The sequence below is a fragment of the Haliotis asinina genome, chromosome 7, assembly GCF_037392515.1.
Source record: "Haliotis asinina isolate JCU_RB_2024 chromosome 7, JCU_Hal_asi_v2, whole genome shotgun sequence".
NCBI classification, from domain to species: Eukaryota; Metazoa; Mollusca; class Gastropoda; order Lepetellida; family Haliotidae; genus Haliotis; species Haliotis asinina.
The window spans coordinates 55,420,184-55,440,408 of NC_090286.1; the positions used below are offsets into that span (position 1 = coordinate 55,420,184).

The 20,225-nt window shown below is 42.2% G+C and overlaps 1 protein-coding gene across 3 annotated transcripts in view; it reads left to right on the forward strand.

Annotated features, from left to right (window-relative positions):
* The window catches only part of LOC137290819 (oxysterol-binding protein-related protein 9-like), a 38,746-nt gene that overhangs the window by 5,281 nt on the left and 13,240 nt on the right, over positions 1-20,225 (forward strand). For 2 of the 3 annotated variants that reach the window (XM_067821960.1, XM_067821959.1), the window contains exons 6-9: positions 1,214-1,291; positions 12,027-12,077; positions 12,803-12,902; positions 14,534-14,638. In XM_067821960.1, coding sequence (XP_067678061.1) covers positions 1,214-1,291; positions 12,027-12,077; positions 12,803-12,902; positions 14,534-14,638 — 334 coding nt within the window. The remainder of the gene's footprint in view (positions 1-1,213; positions 1,292-12,026; positions 12,078-12,802; positions 12,903-14,533; positions 14,639-20,225) is intronic. The other variant, XM_067821961.1, reaches the window with a different exon arrangement.

Consider the following 20,225-nt stretch of genomic DNA (forward strand, 5'->3'; position numbering starts at 1 on the left):
GTTCTAGCCATACCATTACACACTAAGATAATATTCTTTCAGTGCCATGACACATGAGGAACATGTTCTAGTCCTACATTCCAGTCATACTGTGATGCTAGGAACATTCTAGCCATGTCATAACACTAGGAACATTCTAACCATGCCATGACATAATCAGAACATTTTCTAGCCATTCCATAACACATTTGGAACATGCTCTAGCTATGCCATGACCCACTATGAAGATATCTAGTCATGCCATGACACATTAGGAACATATTCTAGTCATGCCATGACACATTAGGAACATATTCCAGCTGCACGACTGTAAGATGAAAGTTAGGTCATCAGCCACTTTTTAAGAGTGTTGACCCCTTTCTTGCAGTCAGCAATCTTGAATATTTCTGGAACTACAGGTGTATACAAGTCTATGAGATCACACAAGTTAAATCCTGTATGTCTTTTGTGTCTCTGGAGTAGTCTTTGTCATTACCACCCTATTAAGGATGAATTAATAGGTCAGGTGATGACATCATTTCTCATAATATCAATCACTGTATTGTCTAGTTCTGATTTGATTATTATTGATTAGTATGATACCATCACACAAATGGATTATTGTGGAGAGTGGCCGTAAACCACAAACTTGTGACCACACTCAAGCACACTCAGTGTTGTGTTGCAACAGTATGCCCCATAGACCAATTATCACTTCATTGATTGCACATACAATAGACCCCAATGCATACTGTGAAATATGCATGACCTGTCACAAGGACACAGTCCACACCTGCCCTGTCAGGCTTGCTGTAGGAAATATGTATAGTGTTTAATAATAAGTTATTGATTCTGTGAGAAGCCACGATACAGGTGTAATGCATTCCAGGAAATTAGGAACAGTGATAAAGTATGTGACTGTATGAAGACTTGCCAATGTGAATTGTTATCTCGTGGTTACATGGAATTTATTTATTGCATGTCATAAATATGATAATTAGCATGGCTTTTTGTATCTGTGTGAGTCTAGATAATGGAAGTAGGTGAGGTTGATTAATGGTGTAAACATACATGTGGGTTAATGTGAAGTTTGATGCTGGGTCTTGTTTGGATGTGCATCTACTGGGCAGGGTTTGAAACAAACTGACACACACAATAGTCTGATAGTGCCAGATATGTAGAAGGCAGACTTTGGTGACATTGTGATGAAGATGGATTGTGTCATGTTTTGCAGGCCTTGGAAACACGTATTGAAGACTGCCCTGATGAAGCAGAGAGGGAGAAATACAGTGTCATAAAAGTAACTGCTGATGTAAGTTCAACAAAATTATATTAATCAAATTCACTTGATCAAGTTAAATGTGAAATTTTTCATTACACCATGTCAGGGATTTGACAGGGTCTAGTCAGCTGGTGTGGAAGTGTCTAGTTCGGGTTTGTGACTGAATTTGGTTGGAACTGAGTGTCTTACCTGGGCGGAGGGTCTGTTTAGGAGAGTGAGATGGGTGCGTGTTTGTTTGTCTGAGATAAGGAAAGAGAGTAGTACAGATGGTGTCTGTTTTAAAGGGCAAAATTAGGAAGGTGCGATAAGGTCTGGGCATGAGGGATGAGGTGAGGTCTTTTTTAGACAGGTGATCCGGTTTAGGAGCGCTTTGAGGGCCTCTGGTTTTATCCAGAGCAATATTCCAAAAATGTGACAGCAGGGACCCTAGAAATGGGCTTCACACCCTGTGCCCATTTTGGAAATCAAACCTGGGTCTTGGATGTGACAAGCAAACGCTTGATAAGGAGAGATGAGATTGGGTCTGCTAAAAAGGTGAGTAATGAGTTCTATTTAGGAGGGTTGAGATGAGATGTGTTGGGTAAGGTAAGGTGTTCTGCTTGGATTGGATGAGATGGGATCTTAAAGGTCACATGCAACGTAAAACACAACTTTGCAGATTCTGGTACCTTTCGGTATGCACTTACCGAAACAATCATAAAAAATGCCAATTCAACCTATAAAGTTGAAAAAAACGCGATGAAAAAAAAGCCCGCGAAGTCGGAGCTCAAACGTTTCACTAAATTCCCCCTAGCGCTGGGGGGAAAACTGGTTTCAACAGCTGTGCTGCGCTGCGTCCATGACGCATGCGCAGTGAATAGGTTCGCGGAGCTTGAAACAGTATGCATGACCAGCGTCTGAGGTCGTGAGCAGTAGTCTAATCTTGGTTGTGTACACAAACATGTAAATAATCTACTCATTATGTAAAAAAACTTGTTGATTGTGGTAAGCAGTCTGTCACAGAGAAAGCTCAGTGTCTGGTTTATTCACTCCTATATGTCTGTCTGCCTGTCTGCTAAAGACAACATGCAATACACAGCTTCAATCATTGACCATGTGCAATTTAAACTTAACACCTATCAGACTATACGACATACAGAAAATAAGTTTTATGACTCGTTTAAGATAAGATTTATGACTCGTGCACCCGAGTCCCGTCTCTGCCAAATTATGTAATTAGGCATGTGTGATACACATGACATGTTTTTATGTCTGTGGGTTGCAAACAGACTACATTCATTTTTTTTTGGATGACTGGATCTGACAGGAACTGGTGCAAACTCTTGTCAGTTTCAAGTCCTGCTTTGTACTTGGACGAATGACAGATTCCAGTCACGCAGTAGTTTACCATCTCTACTGACATGATTTTTGATTGGATCGAGCGCAAATTCAGAGAACATGTATTTTCCAAACCCAACATCTCTACATATATTCTTCATGGATAACGACTTCTTATAGTGTTTATGATTTTGTTTGACAACAGTATATGAATCCATACTGAAACGACGCATCAAGTACACAAAAAGAAGTTGTTATCCATAAAGAATCTTACTTTCTTGTGACTGGCTATACTTCTGAAATGCCCATTAAACAGATCATCTTTCTGTACACACAATGAACCCTCAGCATATCAGCAAATGAAACAGCCAATCGGAAGCCGTCGTTACACCTGAGTGCATATCCACCTGCTATGACTGGGTTCGGTCTCCCGAGGGCTTCGTTTCGGGGGAAGTGAGCCCAAGTACAAAATATTGCATGTTTGAATCGCGATTGTACGCTTATAATTTTGTTTATTTGTTTTTTTTAAAGCAGCAATGTATATTATATGTCATGAATAAGTGATAAATGTGTTTTAATTATGTTTGATTTTTTGGTTGCATGTGACCTTTAAGGGGTTGTGTTGGGGTCATCTTAGTGGGTTCAAATTGGGTCTGCGTAGGAGGGGGCGAGATGATGTCAGCTAAGGTGGGGTCAGCTAAGGAGAGGTGTGAGGGTGAGATGGGGTCAGCGAATAAGGGTGAGATGGAGTCTGCTTAGGAGGGATGAGATGATTTGGAGATAAACGTGCTGTGTTGGGAAATTACATGAATGTTATACAGAATTGATAGTCTCTAACTTTCATTTGGAACTGAACACATAGTGTGAGGTTTCAAATGATTAGTCTAGATACTATCAATTCTGCATAACAGTCATCTAATTTCCCAACACAGTACATTTATCTCAATTCTATCATAACCAATTTAACATCGAACTCCTTCGTTCTGCGGAAGACACTGCGTAATATTCTATGGGACAATAGGCACATTGATCTCCTCTGTCGTAGGCGCCATTCATTTTTTTTTTTCAACACTGCAACTTATAAAATATTCTGTCCAAAGAAAAGAAACTTGGAAATTTTAACTATAAATTGTATATTTATATACTTATCCTATCTCACGATTTGCACTTCTCTCTCTTGCTTCGATGCTGAGTGGAACGAATTAGAACTTCCCTGTAGGTCTCTCTTGTCCATATGCCCGTGTTCCCTAGGCTGCTCTCCTTACAGGACGGGTCCCTTAGCCCATGCAGAGCATGCAGCATGCTCCCCTATCTACCCACGTGACTACCTCAGAGAGATTATTCTTTCTTGGAGCCCACGTCTAAATCTGTGTAGTGGGGAGGCTGGGTGGGCATACATCGCGTGAGATAGGATAAGTATATAAATATACAATTTATGGTTAAAATTTCCAAATTTTTAAACTTATCCTATCTCACGATTTGCACTTATCCCACGGTTGGACGGCGGGTAGCAGATTACCTCTCAAAGCACGGATAGTATTACTGTATAGGCTAAAGACAACCGTAGGTAGCAATGAACAAGAGAGGTCGCATCCAACTAGCATAGAACCTATACTAGTGGTGGGTTCTCCTGAACCCCTTGGCTTACTAGATGCCATCGCTCCCAAGGAGTGGGTACTCCTGAGCAATGTGGTGTTCGGCCGCAACCCTCGCAAATGCAAGGAGACGCAACTAGGCGAGTCATGTCACTTCGTTGCGATTTATCAGAGTACCCCCGTAATTAAAGTCTTATGACTAGTAATCGGGCCCGTACCTGCTTCGAGACAGCCCCCCAGACCCCATCACAAAGAGGGGAAAAGGAAAGTGAATCGGAAAGCTCACAAGTTTAACGTTCAGTACCAAAACAACACCACATGGCTTCCACTACTTACCACAGTAAGACCACAAAGGTGTGCTAAGGAACTTAGGAGCTATGAACGCTACGAAATCCGTAAAGGAAATCGGGAAGGACTCACTACACTGACGTGATTGCTCCGAGGAGTAGAGGTCAGCAAGCAAGATTGTTGAACTCTTCTACATCGAAAAAACAGGATCTAGCTACTGTAGATCCGTATAGACACTAATAGCAATCACCCAATAAATTGAGTAAAGAGTTCAATTCCCAGAAGAATTCAGAACAAAACTCAGAAACAAAGTTCAAAATTTCATTCAGTATGTACACGAGAAAGAAAGCATAAACGCACTCTTCCTCATCTGCGTTGACAGGCAGATGACAGCTGCTGGGCCAAGACAAGGGGTCCGAACTGGTGAAGACCTTGGACATCAGTGACCGACAAATCCCTCAGATAATGCGAAGAAAACACTGTATCAGAGCGCCAAAAGCAACCCTCCATGATGGACGTCAAGGAACAGTTGCTGTGTAGAGCCATCATAGACGCTAACGCACGGGTCTCATGAGAATTGGATGCTGCTGGGGGTGGCAGTCCAGCAAAAGCATACGACCTCAGTATAGTAGCACGCATCCAAAAAGATAAGGTTGTCCGTGAAACCTCAGCCTTGGATGTAGATGACAGCGGGATGAATAGCCTCTTACGAAGACGACGGCGATCTTGGGAGGCAGCTAGGAAGATCCGTAGAGCTCTGACAGGGCAGAGAGATGAATCTTCCACATCATCAGGCCCAAGAATCGTTGACAAAGGAGGGATAGTAAAACGTCTATCTGGTTGTCCTGGTAACTGTTTTTTTGCGACAAAGTCCCAACGCAATCCCAGAAATACTCTGCCATGCTGTTTTCGTTCAAACTGCACACGATTCACATCCAGTGCATGCAACTGAAATACGAGCCGCAGTAGCCAATGCTACTAAAAAGAAAGTTTTGAACATTATCTGTTCAAACTCCTTATCATGTAATGGTTCATAGTCAGTGGACACTAATTGACGGAGGACAACTGACAAATCCCATGCAGGAGGTCTGAACTTCCTGGACTGGTCAGCAAGCCTGAACGAGCGAAGCAGAGACTGGAGCTCGGGAGTAGTAGACACCTTTGTTCCAGTAGTTGTAGCAAGAACCGAATTAATGGCAGCCAAATAGGTTGACAATGTAGTACCTTTAAGCTTCCTCGTAGTTCGTAAATGCTGTAGAAATTCTGCAACATGAGGTGATGCAGTGATGGGAGAAATAATTCCCCTAATACCACAATAATGTTCAAATTTCTTCCATTTATTGTCATACAATGATCGAGTTGAAGTCCCGTGTGCAGAAGTTATAGCTGCAGCTACTCTCCGAGAGTAACCCTTGGCTCTCAGAGATTTCTGTAAATGCGCCATATATGCAGATTCAGGGTCTGTGGTGACCCATGGTACACGTCTGAATGAGGATGACGAAGTAAGTCGTTGCGGGCGGGTAGCGGTACTGGATTCGGTTCTGCTAATTGCTTTAGATCGACGAACCAACTTCTTGCTGGCCAAAAGGGTGCAACCAAGACCAGACGAATCTTGCTGGTTGTAAGTAACTTCTGAAAAACCTTGGGAAGTAGAGCCGGGGGAGGAAAGCGTAGGCGTTCAGTCCCTTCCAAGATATTGCTATCGCATCGTGGTCCCACGCCTGAGGATCCGGAATAGGTGATACGAACCTTGGAAGCTGATGGTTGTACCGAGTGGCGAATAGATCTACTTCTGGTTGAGATATGGGGTAGATCATTGACTGAAATATCAGAGGCAGTAACATCCACTCTGTTGGTGACAGCCGTTTGGGACGAGACAAGGCGTCAGCTATGACATTCCTCACTCTGGGAATGTGTTGGGCTCTTGCCACAATGTGAAGAGAATCGATTAGGTGGTAAAACCGAAACGTCCACCGAAGCAGCGCTGCTTACCCTGTCGAGCCTTGATGGTTGATGTACCATACCACTGTTGAATTGTCCGATTGAATCAGTAGATGGGACGACTGGAGTTCTGTTGCCCAATGTTGAATGGCTAGAATGACCGCACTGAATTCCAACTCGTTGATGTGAAGGGTCTTTTCTGCGGATGACCACTGCCCGGCCACTCGATGATGGAGAAAGTGGGCACCCCAACCCTCGAGGGATGCGTCGACGAACAGGTGAAGAGTTGGTGTGAATGGCGCCATAGAGACTCCGGCGCAAACATTCTGTTCGTTGAGCCACCAACGAAGAACTGGCCGTAGCTGCTCTGGAAGACGAATCATCTCCCTGGGGTTGTCGTTCCGGATGAATGGGCACAAAAACATTTGGAGAGGGCGAAGTTGTAGTTGGCCCCTGTAAGTCAGTGCTTGTGCCGACTTCTCGTAATTCAGGAGCCACCCTAATTGCGTTAGCAACTTGATGGTGAACTGCCTGTGGAGATGAAGGACAACTGGATCCTGCTGTGCTTGAACACAGTCGTCGATGTAGCTCTCGAAAGTGATTCCCCGACAATGCAGGTAGCTTGTTATCGGTTTGGTTACCCGAGTAAAAAGCCATGGGGCCATAGATATTCCAAATGGTAGCACCATCCACTGGTAATGACGTCCTTGGAACGTGAACCGAAGATACTTCCGGTGATCTGGATGTATTGGTATGTGAAAATAGGCATCTTGCAGGTCGAGTGAAATCAGATAGTCCCCTTTCTTCAAAATGGTGCGTAGCAGGTTGACTGACACCATCCGAAAGTGGGGTGGTGGTGACAGAAACTGGGCATTGAACTGTTTCATGTTGAATATCAAACAAAGTTTGTTTGAATTTTGGCACCAGAAATATTGGGGAGTAGAACCCTGGAGTAACAATGAGTGGGTCGAGCTGTTCTACAGCATGCTTGTCCAGAAGGGTCTCCATGGTGGCCTGAAGAAGCAAACTTTGATCCGGAGGATAAGTGTGTTGAAGAGGAATGACTGTGAGAGGGGGATTCCCGACAAGCGGCATCTGATATCCGTGAGTGAGAATCGCCGAAACATATGGATCTCTGAGAATCTCCCAGTTGGGTGCAAACTTTCCTAATCTTCTGCCCACCGGTGAGTCGAAGATCGGGACGATTGGGGACGGTAGGACCAAGTCGGGCAGCAATCTCTGTGAGTCACTGCTTAGAGGTGCCACTTCCAGTGTCGGGACCTGTCTTGGTGGGACGACGAGAGGCGCCACCCCGGGAAGGTTTTCTACTCCTGTTCCGTGTTTGGATAAAGGGTCTGTCACGAAAGCAGTCTTTCAAATCTGGGTTGGTTGGAGAGAAACGAGGCGTTCTGCGTTGTTTCAATGAACTTTGCAGCTGAGATTTCTGCATTTTCAGTAATTCAACAGAGACCTGAAAATGAGTGTCCTTATGCACCTTGTTTGAAACTTCGCCAGTGTTACCACCAAAAAGCATATCTGAGGAAAAAGGCTGTCTAAACAATTCAGCCTTGAAGCGTTCATCCAAAGATGAAATGTTGAGGGGGCCTCTCCTGCGCACTGCAAGTACGTACCCGAAAAAATGGGATAATTGGTCTAGAATGACCTGAAACTGGTCTAAGACCAATGCCATGCAATCCCTGATATAAGCATCTTGGTCAGTATATGCGTGATCAATAGCTACAGCAACAGCATCCACTGCCGAAATAGCACAATTGATAAAGGGTAGTGTGCGACGAATAGTCATATCCATATGTGCCAATTCCCTATCTTCCACAAAGAAAGGTGAAGCAGCACGTTTGCCACATAGGGTACAAATATCCTCGTCAACTGATGGAGACGAAGCCAACACAGAAAACCCATGGCCTTGAGCAATGGATGGCATAAACTTGGGTGAAGACAAACCATCCTTCACACGTTTCAATTTCTTAAACGCATCATCTAATGAACTTTTCATTTGCAGAATGCACGGTCGTGGTGGCAAGGTAATGGTCGATAGGTCTCTATTCTTCAGAGCATAAGACACATTAAGGTCATCCGGAGATCTGCTCACCGACTGTTGAAGCTTTTCAACAATCCAGGCAAGTACATATGAAGATTCTACTAAATCATAACTACCCTCTGGGGTAGAAATATCCGAATTATTTGGAGAGCGGGATGAGGGTTGATGAGATACACCAGTGGAAGACAGGTTACCAGTTGGTGCAACTGGAACTGAACTTGACGTAGTCGAAGGTTGACATTGATTCCAAGCTACTGTAATAGCCCGAAGCATTGTATTTAAATCTGGCCCTTGAGAGGAATCCTGATTAGGATTCCATGATTCAGGCAGAATTGTCGCCCCCGTCATATGATCCGAATCAGTTTGACGTGAAGGAGAGCGACGGTCCCTGGAACTATACCAGCGTCTGGATGGGGAGCGAACTGGTGAAATCAAACGAACCATAGCATGTTGACTAGTCGGGGAGACAGAAGGATGGGATGACCTAACTCGATCTGGCGATCTGGATCAATTAGTAGAGCCTGACCTACCATCCCGATTGGATGATCTTGAGCGAGCAGGTGAACCTGAACACTGAAGTGATCCAGTCTGGGAAACAACCCCAGAACGCTGATGCGAATCACATAAGTGGCATGAATCAGGATGAGCTGACGAATCAAATTGATGAGGCAAACCAGTTCGTGTACTTGAATCAATTCGATTCCATGACTCACTTTGTCTAGAAGCCGTGGTTCGAGAAACTGCCTCAGTATGATTAAGTGAAGCCGAACGGTGTACTGAACTGGTTCGGCGATATGAAACATCATGGAAAGGTGAACCAACCCGTTCACCCAAACCTGTACATGGTGAATTGAAACGGCCATGTGAATTGATTCTATCTGGTGAATTGATTCGACCATGTGAACTGATTCGATGTGGTGAATTGATTTGGCCTGGTGAATTGATTCGATCTGGTGAATTGATTCGGCCTGGTGAATCAGTTTGGCGACGTGAATCCAAACGGGAGGAAGTGCCGATACCACCATTTGAATCAATACGTGTTTTAGTATGATCAATAGAAACAGACTGACGACCAATGCCACTCTGCTGGGGTGAACATGACCGCTCAGTCGATCTACAAGATGGATTCGCGACAAACCTGTCAGGCGATCTAGACCTACTAGAACTTGAACGTTCCGATGAAACAGATCGATGAATCGAACGTGATCGCCTTGAATGACTTGGAGAAACGGAATTATTTGGTAATGCAGGTGATGCAGATCGGTGAACCGAAGCGACTGTTGTCATGTTTTGAGACGAACCAGAGGCCCTAGAAACCAAGAGAGTAGACCGCAGATCGGGGGAGACAGTAGATACTAAAGGTTTATCCATAACAACTACCCTAGAGCCGGCCTGAGACGTTGAGCCAGGTGAAGAATGCGTCCCCAAAAGCTTCCGAACATCTTCCGAAAGGTAAGAATCTGAAGAAGCGTCCAAAAATTCCTCCGCCTCGGAGAGCGGGGATTTCAAACGACGAGGGGTGAGGGTAGGACGATCCAGGCGTGGTTTCTTGGTAGGAGTGGGGCCTTGGTCAGCAGATGCATTCCTAGCTCTATCTGCAATCCTACGAGCACAAACCCGGTTATAAGCCTTGAAATCTTCAGTTGATAAACCTGCACACTTCTCACAACGTTTCTCCCAAGAACATTGACCCACACAATCAACACACGATATGTGTGGGTCCAAAGTAGAAAAAATAGTTTTACACTGAGCGCAAAACTTACGCTTCTTGTTCGGAGGATCTGTTTTCCTCATAATACAAAACAACTCAAACTCTATACAAGAACTAAGATACGTCCACTCTGTCGTGTGACAAGAAGAAGAATGATCTCTCTGAGGTAGTCACGTGGGTAGATAGGGGAGCATGCTGCATGCTCTGCATGAGCTAAGGGACCCGTCCTGTAAGGAGAGCAGCCTAGGGAACACGGGCATATGGACAAGAGAGGCCTACAGGGAAGTTCTAATTCGTTCCACTCAGCATCGAAGCAAGAGAGAGAAGTGCAAATCGTGAGATAGGATAAGTTTAAAAATTACTGTTTATTCAATGCAATAATGTAATACCAAAAAGCTTGATTGATATAATACCAGCTTTACCAGCCTGCTGTTTTGTGTGCCATGTTACTCTACCCTCTTGGCCACACAATGGAATTGTTTGACCTTTTTATTTTCTTGGAAGAAGTTGTTGACAGTGCAACAGTATGAAATGGACAAGACAGTGTTTACATTTTGAGAAAGGTTGAAATTTGTGGTGACAGTGGAAAATACATGACTGGCTCTTGATCCTGAACCCTGCAGAGTCAAAGTAGAGATCCTTTTCTGATCGAAATGTGACCTGTAACTTATGAAAAACTGTTGATTTTTATGACCAGCGATTGTCGATCATGATTTCACGTACGTGTCTCCACCTGGGCATCAACAAAAGAGTTGAGATCGTGTATGTTCGCAGTGAAGTGCCATGAAATCAGATGCATGTTCAATCCAAATTGATACGGTCTGGTTTTATTGATTGACCAATCAAATTCAAACATTTCACATAGCCATGGTGCAATGTCAGCTAGGGAGAGGTTTTGGTCTGTTAATTATGTGGGCGTCTTTAGAGGTGGGGTTGAATCTTGCCGTGGGTGAGAAAGACCAGTTCAGCAGGGCTGAGAAGGGGGTCTGTATAGTTAGTGGATGGGTGTGGTGAGGTTATTGAGATGGGGTCTGTTATGTATGTGCATCAGTCAGGTATGAGAAAGGATATGTGTAAGTGGATGCTGTGTGTAGGTGACACTTCCTGCTGTATTGAAACAGCACTTTCTTTCAGTGAGCCACACTTACTAGTGTTTCTATGGATATGAGAAGTACCAGGATGTTGTTCATTGTGGCTACCTGTGTCAGGAAGGAAGCCTGAATACTGAGAATATAAAACTGACGTATATCCTGTGTTCTGTACACATAGTTTCCTAGTCTCTGTGTAGCAATTTCTTTCATGCAGTGTTCAGGTACACTCGACTCATTTACAACAGCTTTGAGCACAGAACTAGCACTAAGTCAGGAAGGGATCTGTACAGAAAAGCTGACATTGCTACACTGGGTAATTACAACCATGTTTTGTACTGCATTGAATCTTGCACTGATTAACCTCAGCATGTACCACAGTCATATGGTGTAGTACGTAAGAGATATCTAATGGGATTGGGTAGTCAATCACTGGATTGTCTGGTCCAGACGTGATTATTTACAGACCTCTGCCATATAGCTGAAATATTGCTATGTGTGGCATTTAACAACAAACAAACAAACAAAGCAAGGACAAATATTGAGAAGAAATCATAAATAGCACAGAAGAAGAATTATTCTCCAAAAAGTGTCATTAGTTAGTATTGAGCAAATGTATGTCAAATACCCCACCACAAATTTCAGTACCCATTATGAAAGATGTGTGAGGAATTACTCATTAGCTCAAAACAGTGAAAACTGTTGGTGTCCTCATGACCCATTGTGTTGTTTTATGTTGCTTGCATGTTGTTTCATGTTGTTTCAGGGACTGGTCGAGGCAATCAAACATACCATTGTGATGCTACAGATCACCAAGGTAGGAGAACTGGCATGATTGTTAAACTCCAGTTTGAACTAAACAGCTATCCTTATTATTTGATACCCCTACATGAGAGATATTGTTTCAACAATAACTTGGAAGATATAGGAATACATGGAATAGTAGATGCCGGAGCCTGGTCTTCTGAATCACCAAGTGGATGAGGCCTCAGTAATACAACTCCCTTATATATCATGAAGACTATTTCTGCTTGTTCAGTTAATTGTCTCTTAGATCATGAATTATGTATACAACAAATGGTGTTTATTACTATTCAGTTTGATTTCAGTGAGTGATATGTGTATTTATTTCATATTTGCTCATTATACATACTTTCATTCATTCATTTATTCATGAATCCATGTCTCTAGTTTGACTCAAGTTACGTCAATCAACATAATTATCATGGCTCACTGTTACTTACTGTTGTCAAAGCGGGTTGATAATGTGGCCATATTATCAACCAATATATCAATATTAACTATAACACATATAGTGTTAGGGGGCACCCTCACCGATTCAAAATGAATCAGAATTATAGATGATGGTGGCCTTGTCTACAGCTGTTGGTGACCTTGTCTACCCCTGATGGTGGCCTTTTCTACACCTGATGGTGACCCTGTCTACACCTGATGTAGCCTTGTCTAAACCTGATGGTAGCCCTGTCTACACCTCTTTGTAGTCTTGTCTTTCCTCATGTAAGCATGTTTCTGTGGTTCCAGGAGAGCCTAAAAGAACCCATCTTGAATGGCTCCCCCCATGACCAGCTTCTCCTTACCAATGATGCCAACTTCAGCCACTTTGGTGACATCAAACGTCAAGGTAGGAGCCTTCACATCGACATAGTAGTTCCATTTCACACTGTAAGAAAATCCATTGTCCCCAGTAACTGCACCCTTTGGGGATATATGAAAGCATATATATCAAAAAAGCATATATATGAAAATGTATCTTAGTCACTATGTGTCATGCTCCATAACTTCAATATGGATCAGACGTGGGGACTTTCAAATTTTCATTCCAGTAATCATCCACACATTTTCCGTAGCTGAATTGTTTTGGTTTTTTTGTGGGACACCCTTAGCCATTTTCCTACTCTATGGTTCTGACCAGTAAATAGTCAAGTCTGGACTAGACAGTTCAGTAATTGACATCAGGAGCATCGATCTGTGCAATTTTTATACAGTCACTTACATCAACCAGATCCACAAACCTGACCACCGATCCTGTTCGTCATAGGTTGACTAAATTGTTAGCTGTTTTGCAGCTGGAATGTTGGTTACTTCAACGTAATGAAACTTTGCAACACATGTGGTATTTGGCATTACACTGTCTCATGCGAAAACTTTACTCATACGTAACTGCCTGTTTCCACCATATTGAATTATATGTCTGTCAAGCTGACATTATTCTGAGGTTGTTTTAAGTGGATAATGTGGATGTGGGGTTGATGTGTTTGTGTGAATTTCCCCCTCCTCTTGCACCTCCGTCATGTAATGGTATCAATGCTATCATCCACCAGGACTGCAACAATTCGGTGCAATTCATGAAAAATCAAATCTGACACCTTGGTTTCGATTTTCCTTGACCATTATGACTATTTGGATTAGGTATTTGAATACAGCCATATCAGAATGTTGAATACCTGTTGAAATTATTAAATTACAGCCGTATCAGAATTTTGACTCAAACTCCAGTTTTCGAGCCCTGAAATAAGGCAAAATGTCATTTCCTGACACTGGGCTAATTAGCCAATGAAAACTGTTGTTAGTAGACATCACTAAGTTCACGATGGATTTCATGCTAAAAAGCCAACTCTGACAGTAATATGAAATCTGATGTGTTTACTTAGATGAAGAATCGAATCGAAAATAATTGAATTGAGGGTCCATTATGGAAAATCAAGTTGAATCGAGGTCTAGTGAATGATAGCAGCCATGCCAGGATTGTGGAGACCAGATTGTTCCTGATTCACCATTACAGCAGAATTTACACATTCATAATAGTAATGACTGTAGTTAACATGTTGGGCGTTGGTTAAGTGGGTGTCGTCACTCACTGGGTTTTATTGTATTCAGCAGATCAGTACATGAGTCACCCTGCCTAGCTCCTCCTCCATTTCCTCCTTCAAACATTTCCTACCTTCATGGCTTCCATGGCTTTCATGGCTTCCATAACAGATCATACATACAGAACAAGTTATCATTTTGAGTAGTTTAATGATTCTTAATAATTTGTGTTAAAATAGTATTGTGATATACTTACTAACATAGTCAACTTTCTGTTCTTTGTATCAGAGAAACTTAAAGAATGTTCTTTCTCATATTCTAATAGTTTATGCCATATAACTACTTGCACATGTTTAACTAATAATGGTGTTGTTATTTTTTTTCATTTCTACCTCCTGTCCTAACTCCACTGGTCACTGTCCACTGTTCTGGTCCTCCCTCCAGTTCCTGCCTCCCTGTCCACCGACAACATTGAGCAGGCCGTGGATGTCGCTAATGACGCACCAGTCTCATCCAGTACCTCGCTACCTAACATAGCAATACCCTCCGGTACGGGAAATGTCAGAAGTGGTGTCACTATGTTAACAGCGCAGCCATGCAGGAGGCTAAGGGTTATTGTGTAGTATGCTATGGTATTCGGGTGGTGTCACTGTGGTAACACTAGAGCTATGCAGGAGGCTAGGGGTTACTGTATAGTATGCTATACTATTCGGGTGGTGTCATTGTGGTAACACTAGAGCCATGGAGGAGGCTAAGGGTTATTGTGTAGTATGCTATACTATTCGGGTGGTGTCACTGTGGTAACACTAGAGCTATGCAGGAGGCTAGGGGTTATTGTATAGTATGCTATACTATTCGGGTGGTGTCACTGTGGTAACACTAGAGCTGTGCTGTAGGCTAGGGGTTACTAAATAGTATGCTATAGTATTCTAGTGGTGTCACTATGGTAACACTAAGCTATGCCGTAGGCTAGGGGTTACTATGGGTTGTGCTCTATTCGCCTACATCTCTATTCAGCTACATTCTTAAAACACCACAGCTTACTCATTGATAAACGAGTATCACCTGTATGATCTGAAACTGGACTCTTCTGTTTGACAGAAGGAAACAAGGTATACAGAGGTATAATATGACTTTATTTTTATTGATATGTCTTAATTGGAAGAAATATTGGGAAGACAATTTCCCCCAAATGATAGGCCTATATACATTTAATGCTCAGTAGATGTACACACAGTGTAAATTTTAAATATTTCCAGTACAAGATTATTCACAATACTTTAACAACTAATACTTATTTCCACAAGATTGGAATTAGAGAATCACCATTATGCACATTTTGTAAACAGGTGTGAGAGTTTGTATGGCATGTACTGTTTAAGTATAGTTTTGTAAAGAGAGTGGGGACCAAATTGTCCTCATGGCTCAGGATACTGGGTGAAAGACAAATTAAATTAACGTTGAAAAATATATTATTTGTTTTTAAGGGGAAAAATAACAACCCTCTAAACATTATCTGCCTGATAGAAAAGAAGAATATGAACACGAGGAGCAGAAAAGAAGTTAAACCAAACCTTTCACCACTTTATCTCTTGGAAATGAAAACTTAAAAATACCAATTGCTTTTATTTTGACATGTTAGGCCATTTATAGGAAGAATCACCACTAAATAAGAACATTCACTCGCCAATACTTGTCATATTAATGAATAATGGAATTAATATTGGATATGCCTATCTTCCTACTCCACAAAATATACTTATAACAACAGTCAGTCAAGATCACTATATTCCTGGTCAGGCGGTTTTATTATAAGAGTTTGGGTGCATTAGTCAGCTTTGTTTTTTGTTGGCAATTGGAGACGTAGGCGAATAGAGATGTAGGCCATTAGAGACTAAACCGTTACTATACACAAAGAACTTAATTAAGCACATCCGTTCATAAATTACAAAATTTCTGTTTATTTTGTGATGATAATTGCTCATTTTTATAAAAAATACTGTTTTTCCTTATTCTGACTCATGCTTATTTGCTTATCTCCTCCCTCTATGCGAAAATAGTGGAACACTTGAAGTCCCTTGAAGTTCCCTTCTTTCAACATGGACATACAATCACTATCACCCACAGGAAGCCTCCCTGTTTCCTGCCACATTGATCACACGACCAGCCCTGTTTGTCACTCTCTCCTCCATTGCCCATGAGATGGTTAGAGTCAACTTAAGTCCCTATACAGCATTTAATATCCTTTTATGTTTCCATCCTTTACACAAAATTTAGCGGTATGCGGCTTTCGTCTTAATTGATTGTTACGGTTAAGAATTTACCATGACAAATGATGTAAGAAATCCCCTTGTGAACCAGAAAAACAGAACAAAGACAAGTCATAAACGTTCAAATTGTATATTATTATGAAACGAGAGCAAGGTATACAAAGATTAATATACAGATGTTTTATGTTGTTGAACATGTATTTTATCATGTGAGAGCCCATTTTCACTGATGAAGTCAGTGCTCCTGGTGTAGGTTATGGCTGTCTGCAGCTGTCTGCAGCCTGTCTGCTGTGTGTTCTGTGTTAATATGTCGTACTCAGGCCCCTCATCTCAAATATAAACAAACGCAGCCCACTCGCGGAACAATTGCTGCAGTATCGGTAGTTTAGCAGTAATGAACACAACACCCCTATCAGAAGCGATGTCGGCAATACTCAAAACACACTTGGCCATCTTTTGAGATTTCTTGACTCCATTCTGTGATTTATCGGTCGCACAAGGAAACTCACATGCCAAAACATGGCATCACTAGAAGGAGTACCTGTCTCTGTTTTGCCTTTAGTTCCTACTATTTCATTTCAATAATTATCCATCTTTGACCAACCCTGATGTTAGTGCCATCAGGTTGTCGTGCACCAGCAGTGAGTAATTCAACAGGATTATTTTGACACTTCATTGAATCCGGTTAATACAATCAACCTGTACCAACATGGGGAAGTATACGAATCGCTTCGCAACATCTGTATAAGATACTACGGTATAATCTTCAGTTGGAGAACACTGACACAACGACTAGGAGGACAGTCTACCTACGTCAGTATTAAGCGGTGGAAGGTTTCACATGCTTCTACTCAGTCATCTATACACACATGCTCACAAATCTGAATGCTAGTAAGGGGAATCACCAACTGTGCAAGTTTTCATGATAATCATTTGGCTGCAACACCGGCAACATCACATCTGGAATCTGGTTGGTTTTTGAAGGACAACACTCTTTGCAGAATGTGGCTAGTGTTCTCATGTCAGGAAGTTGTCTACGGATGTAACCAACACTTATATGATTGAAAAGATGTTGTTTAAAACCCAGATAGCAGTCTGATGATCTGAAGATGAAGTGATTCTGGTACCAACATTTTCATTGCAGATGAAGCATGTACCTGTTCATACTACACCACCGACTATCTTCATAGATATTCAGCTAACTGAAATGTTACTGCAGCAACGAGCATGGCATACACAGAACGGTGTTAAGATCACATTACTGGAAGATTATTGATGAAGTCAGATTTGGTCACACCTGTTTGCCAGTGAGAGAATAGTTCCCAGTACTCATCGAGGAACTAGGACAACCATTACTGAAACTGCCAGAATGGGAGAACTTACTAGTCCATCCACGCACCAAACAAGCGCTCTGACATTGTTCCTCTACATGTATGGATTGTATCTAAGCCTGCTTAAAACATCAAGGATATTCCACTAGAGCGACAAAGGTAGTCACCTTAGCTCTACTCGCTCCTTATACGACTATAAATGGATGCGATTTGAGACATACACCAAGAGGAAGGGCATCACTGCAACCAAAGCCAAGCCTCATCAAGTAGCGGACTACTTATGTCACCTATGGCACACTACAGGACTTGAAGATTCCTCAATATCGACCTACTTAGCAGCACTCAGCTCTGTCATCACCAGGAGATCTGGGGTCAAGGTGCCAGTTTTACTTGCCCTAATAAGATCGTTCGAGCTGGAAGACCAACAATGAGGATTTAAGGTACCAGCTTTGGACTTGAATGTTGTACTTTAAAACTTCAAAATCTCACCAGTGACACTTACGAGCCTCTAGATGAGACATCCTTCAAACTCTTGACACAGACAGTACTGTTTTTTGGCATAGCTATAGCAGCACGGATGTCAGAAATACATGCTCTGGCCTTCATCTGTACATGATTCCACACTGATCATCATGAGATTGTGCACCAAGGACTTGCAATTGTATTTTATTGCCAAAAATGAACCGGTACGACAGTTCCACATCCCAGCATTATTTACATTCCTTGGGCTACGTGATACACAGGATTTTTCATTGTGCCCACTCAGAGCATTGAAAATACATCTTCAGTGAACTAAGTCAAGGAGACAAAAGTTCAAGCTCCTATTCATCCCACTATCTACTGAGACACCTACGGAAGTATCCCATAACACTATCTCAGTGTAGATGTGAGCCACTTTACTGAGGGCCGACAAAGCTGCAGGACTTGAACCTCTCTGAGCTTCCAATCCACATGAAGTAAGAGCCTTGGCATCGACACCCGTGCTATATGGAAATAGTTCGCTTACAACGATCATGGAGGGCTGCTTTTGGAGATCATCACCGGTGTTTGCCAGCCACTACCTAAGAGACATCACCACCGAGGACATCACTGGCATTCACCAGTTTGGGACATTTGTTGTTCCACAACAACTAACGGTTCAACAAAGGTGCTGAGTTCCAATCACCCCATCTTATCAAAATTGATGATGACCCTGTACTTGTAAAGGAGTTACTTGTACATGAAGAAGGATCGCTATGATGAAGACGTCATGAAGAAAGAGTGGCTCTGAATAACTAGTTGGAGGAAAAAACTAGTATATCTGAAATCTCACACTCTGTGACTTTTTGAGACCAAGACGCTCTGTGGAGTAAAATGGTTGAGAGTCCATGTGCTTGTCTCAAGCAATTAAATGATTATGACCTCAGTACTCATAATGAAGATACTTGTACATATAAGGGACACAACTTATCATGATAGGAATCTTGACATATCAGTTGCATTACTAGCAGGATGCTAGCTGATCTATATATCATCACGTTCCACTCAGTGATCTTTTCTCAAGAAGAGAAGTTTGACAGGATGGATTCCCCCTGTTTCACAGATTAACGTTGGAAGAACAGGACTGCTGTTGATGTGACCAGTGTGCAGGGAAACGGGGAGGCTTCCTGTAGGTGGGCGTCATTGTATGTTCGCTTCAAAAGAAGGGAACGTCAAGGGATTTCATGTGTTCCACTATCTTCACACAGAGGGAGGAGATAAGGAACTAAGCATGAGTCAGGATAAGTATAAAATATTAGTTTTATTCAGAAAATTACACGATTTTCATACAAAACCATGTCCCTGCAAATATGGCCCTCGAATGTTTAATGTTGAATTTATTGGCAAATGTAAACATTCAAAATGTCATTTTGTATGACAGCCAGCACTCTTCTCCTCATACCCTGTGTGTCAGGGGGTGCTTAATTAAGTTCTTTGAATACAGTGGAAGCTGGCATCTGTCCAATCCAACAAGTTGTCAACACTGGCATAAAATCTCAGGCCCATCTGTGACTTGTACATTTATCATCAGCTCTACAATCCAGCACATTGTCTAAACCGTAATATTTCTTCAGTCCCAATGAGTGCCAATTTAGACAGATTCCACTGTATATAGTTGTTCTGTACCATTCCAAAATTACTACATGTTACAGTTGGAGTTTGTAGATTATGGGTAATGTTGAGGGTATGGGATGTTGGAGAATTCTAGTTGGCTTATCTGGACGAGGGTGAATTGATAAACAGTAGCATCACACTAAGGAAATACTTGCCCCCAGTTAGTGAAGGCTGCTAGAGTCCTTAATAGAGAAGTTACTGGATGGTGTGTATGATGTGCCCAACATAACAGATGGGTGCAGTGCCAATGAATAGATTAGATTAATAGCAGTGTATATATACTGAGCAATGAATATATGCATATCAAACTAGGAATACATAATAGTTAAGTGACATTTCACCAAATGAGTCAGTCATTGTATTATTAAGTATTACAGTTTCTTGTGTTTGCTGATACATTAA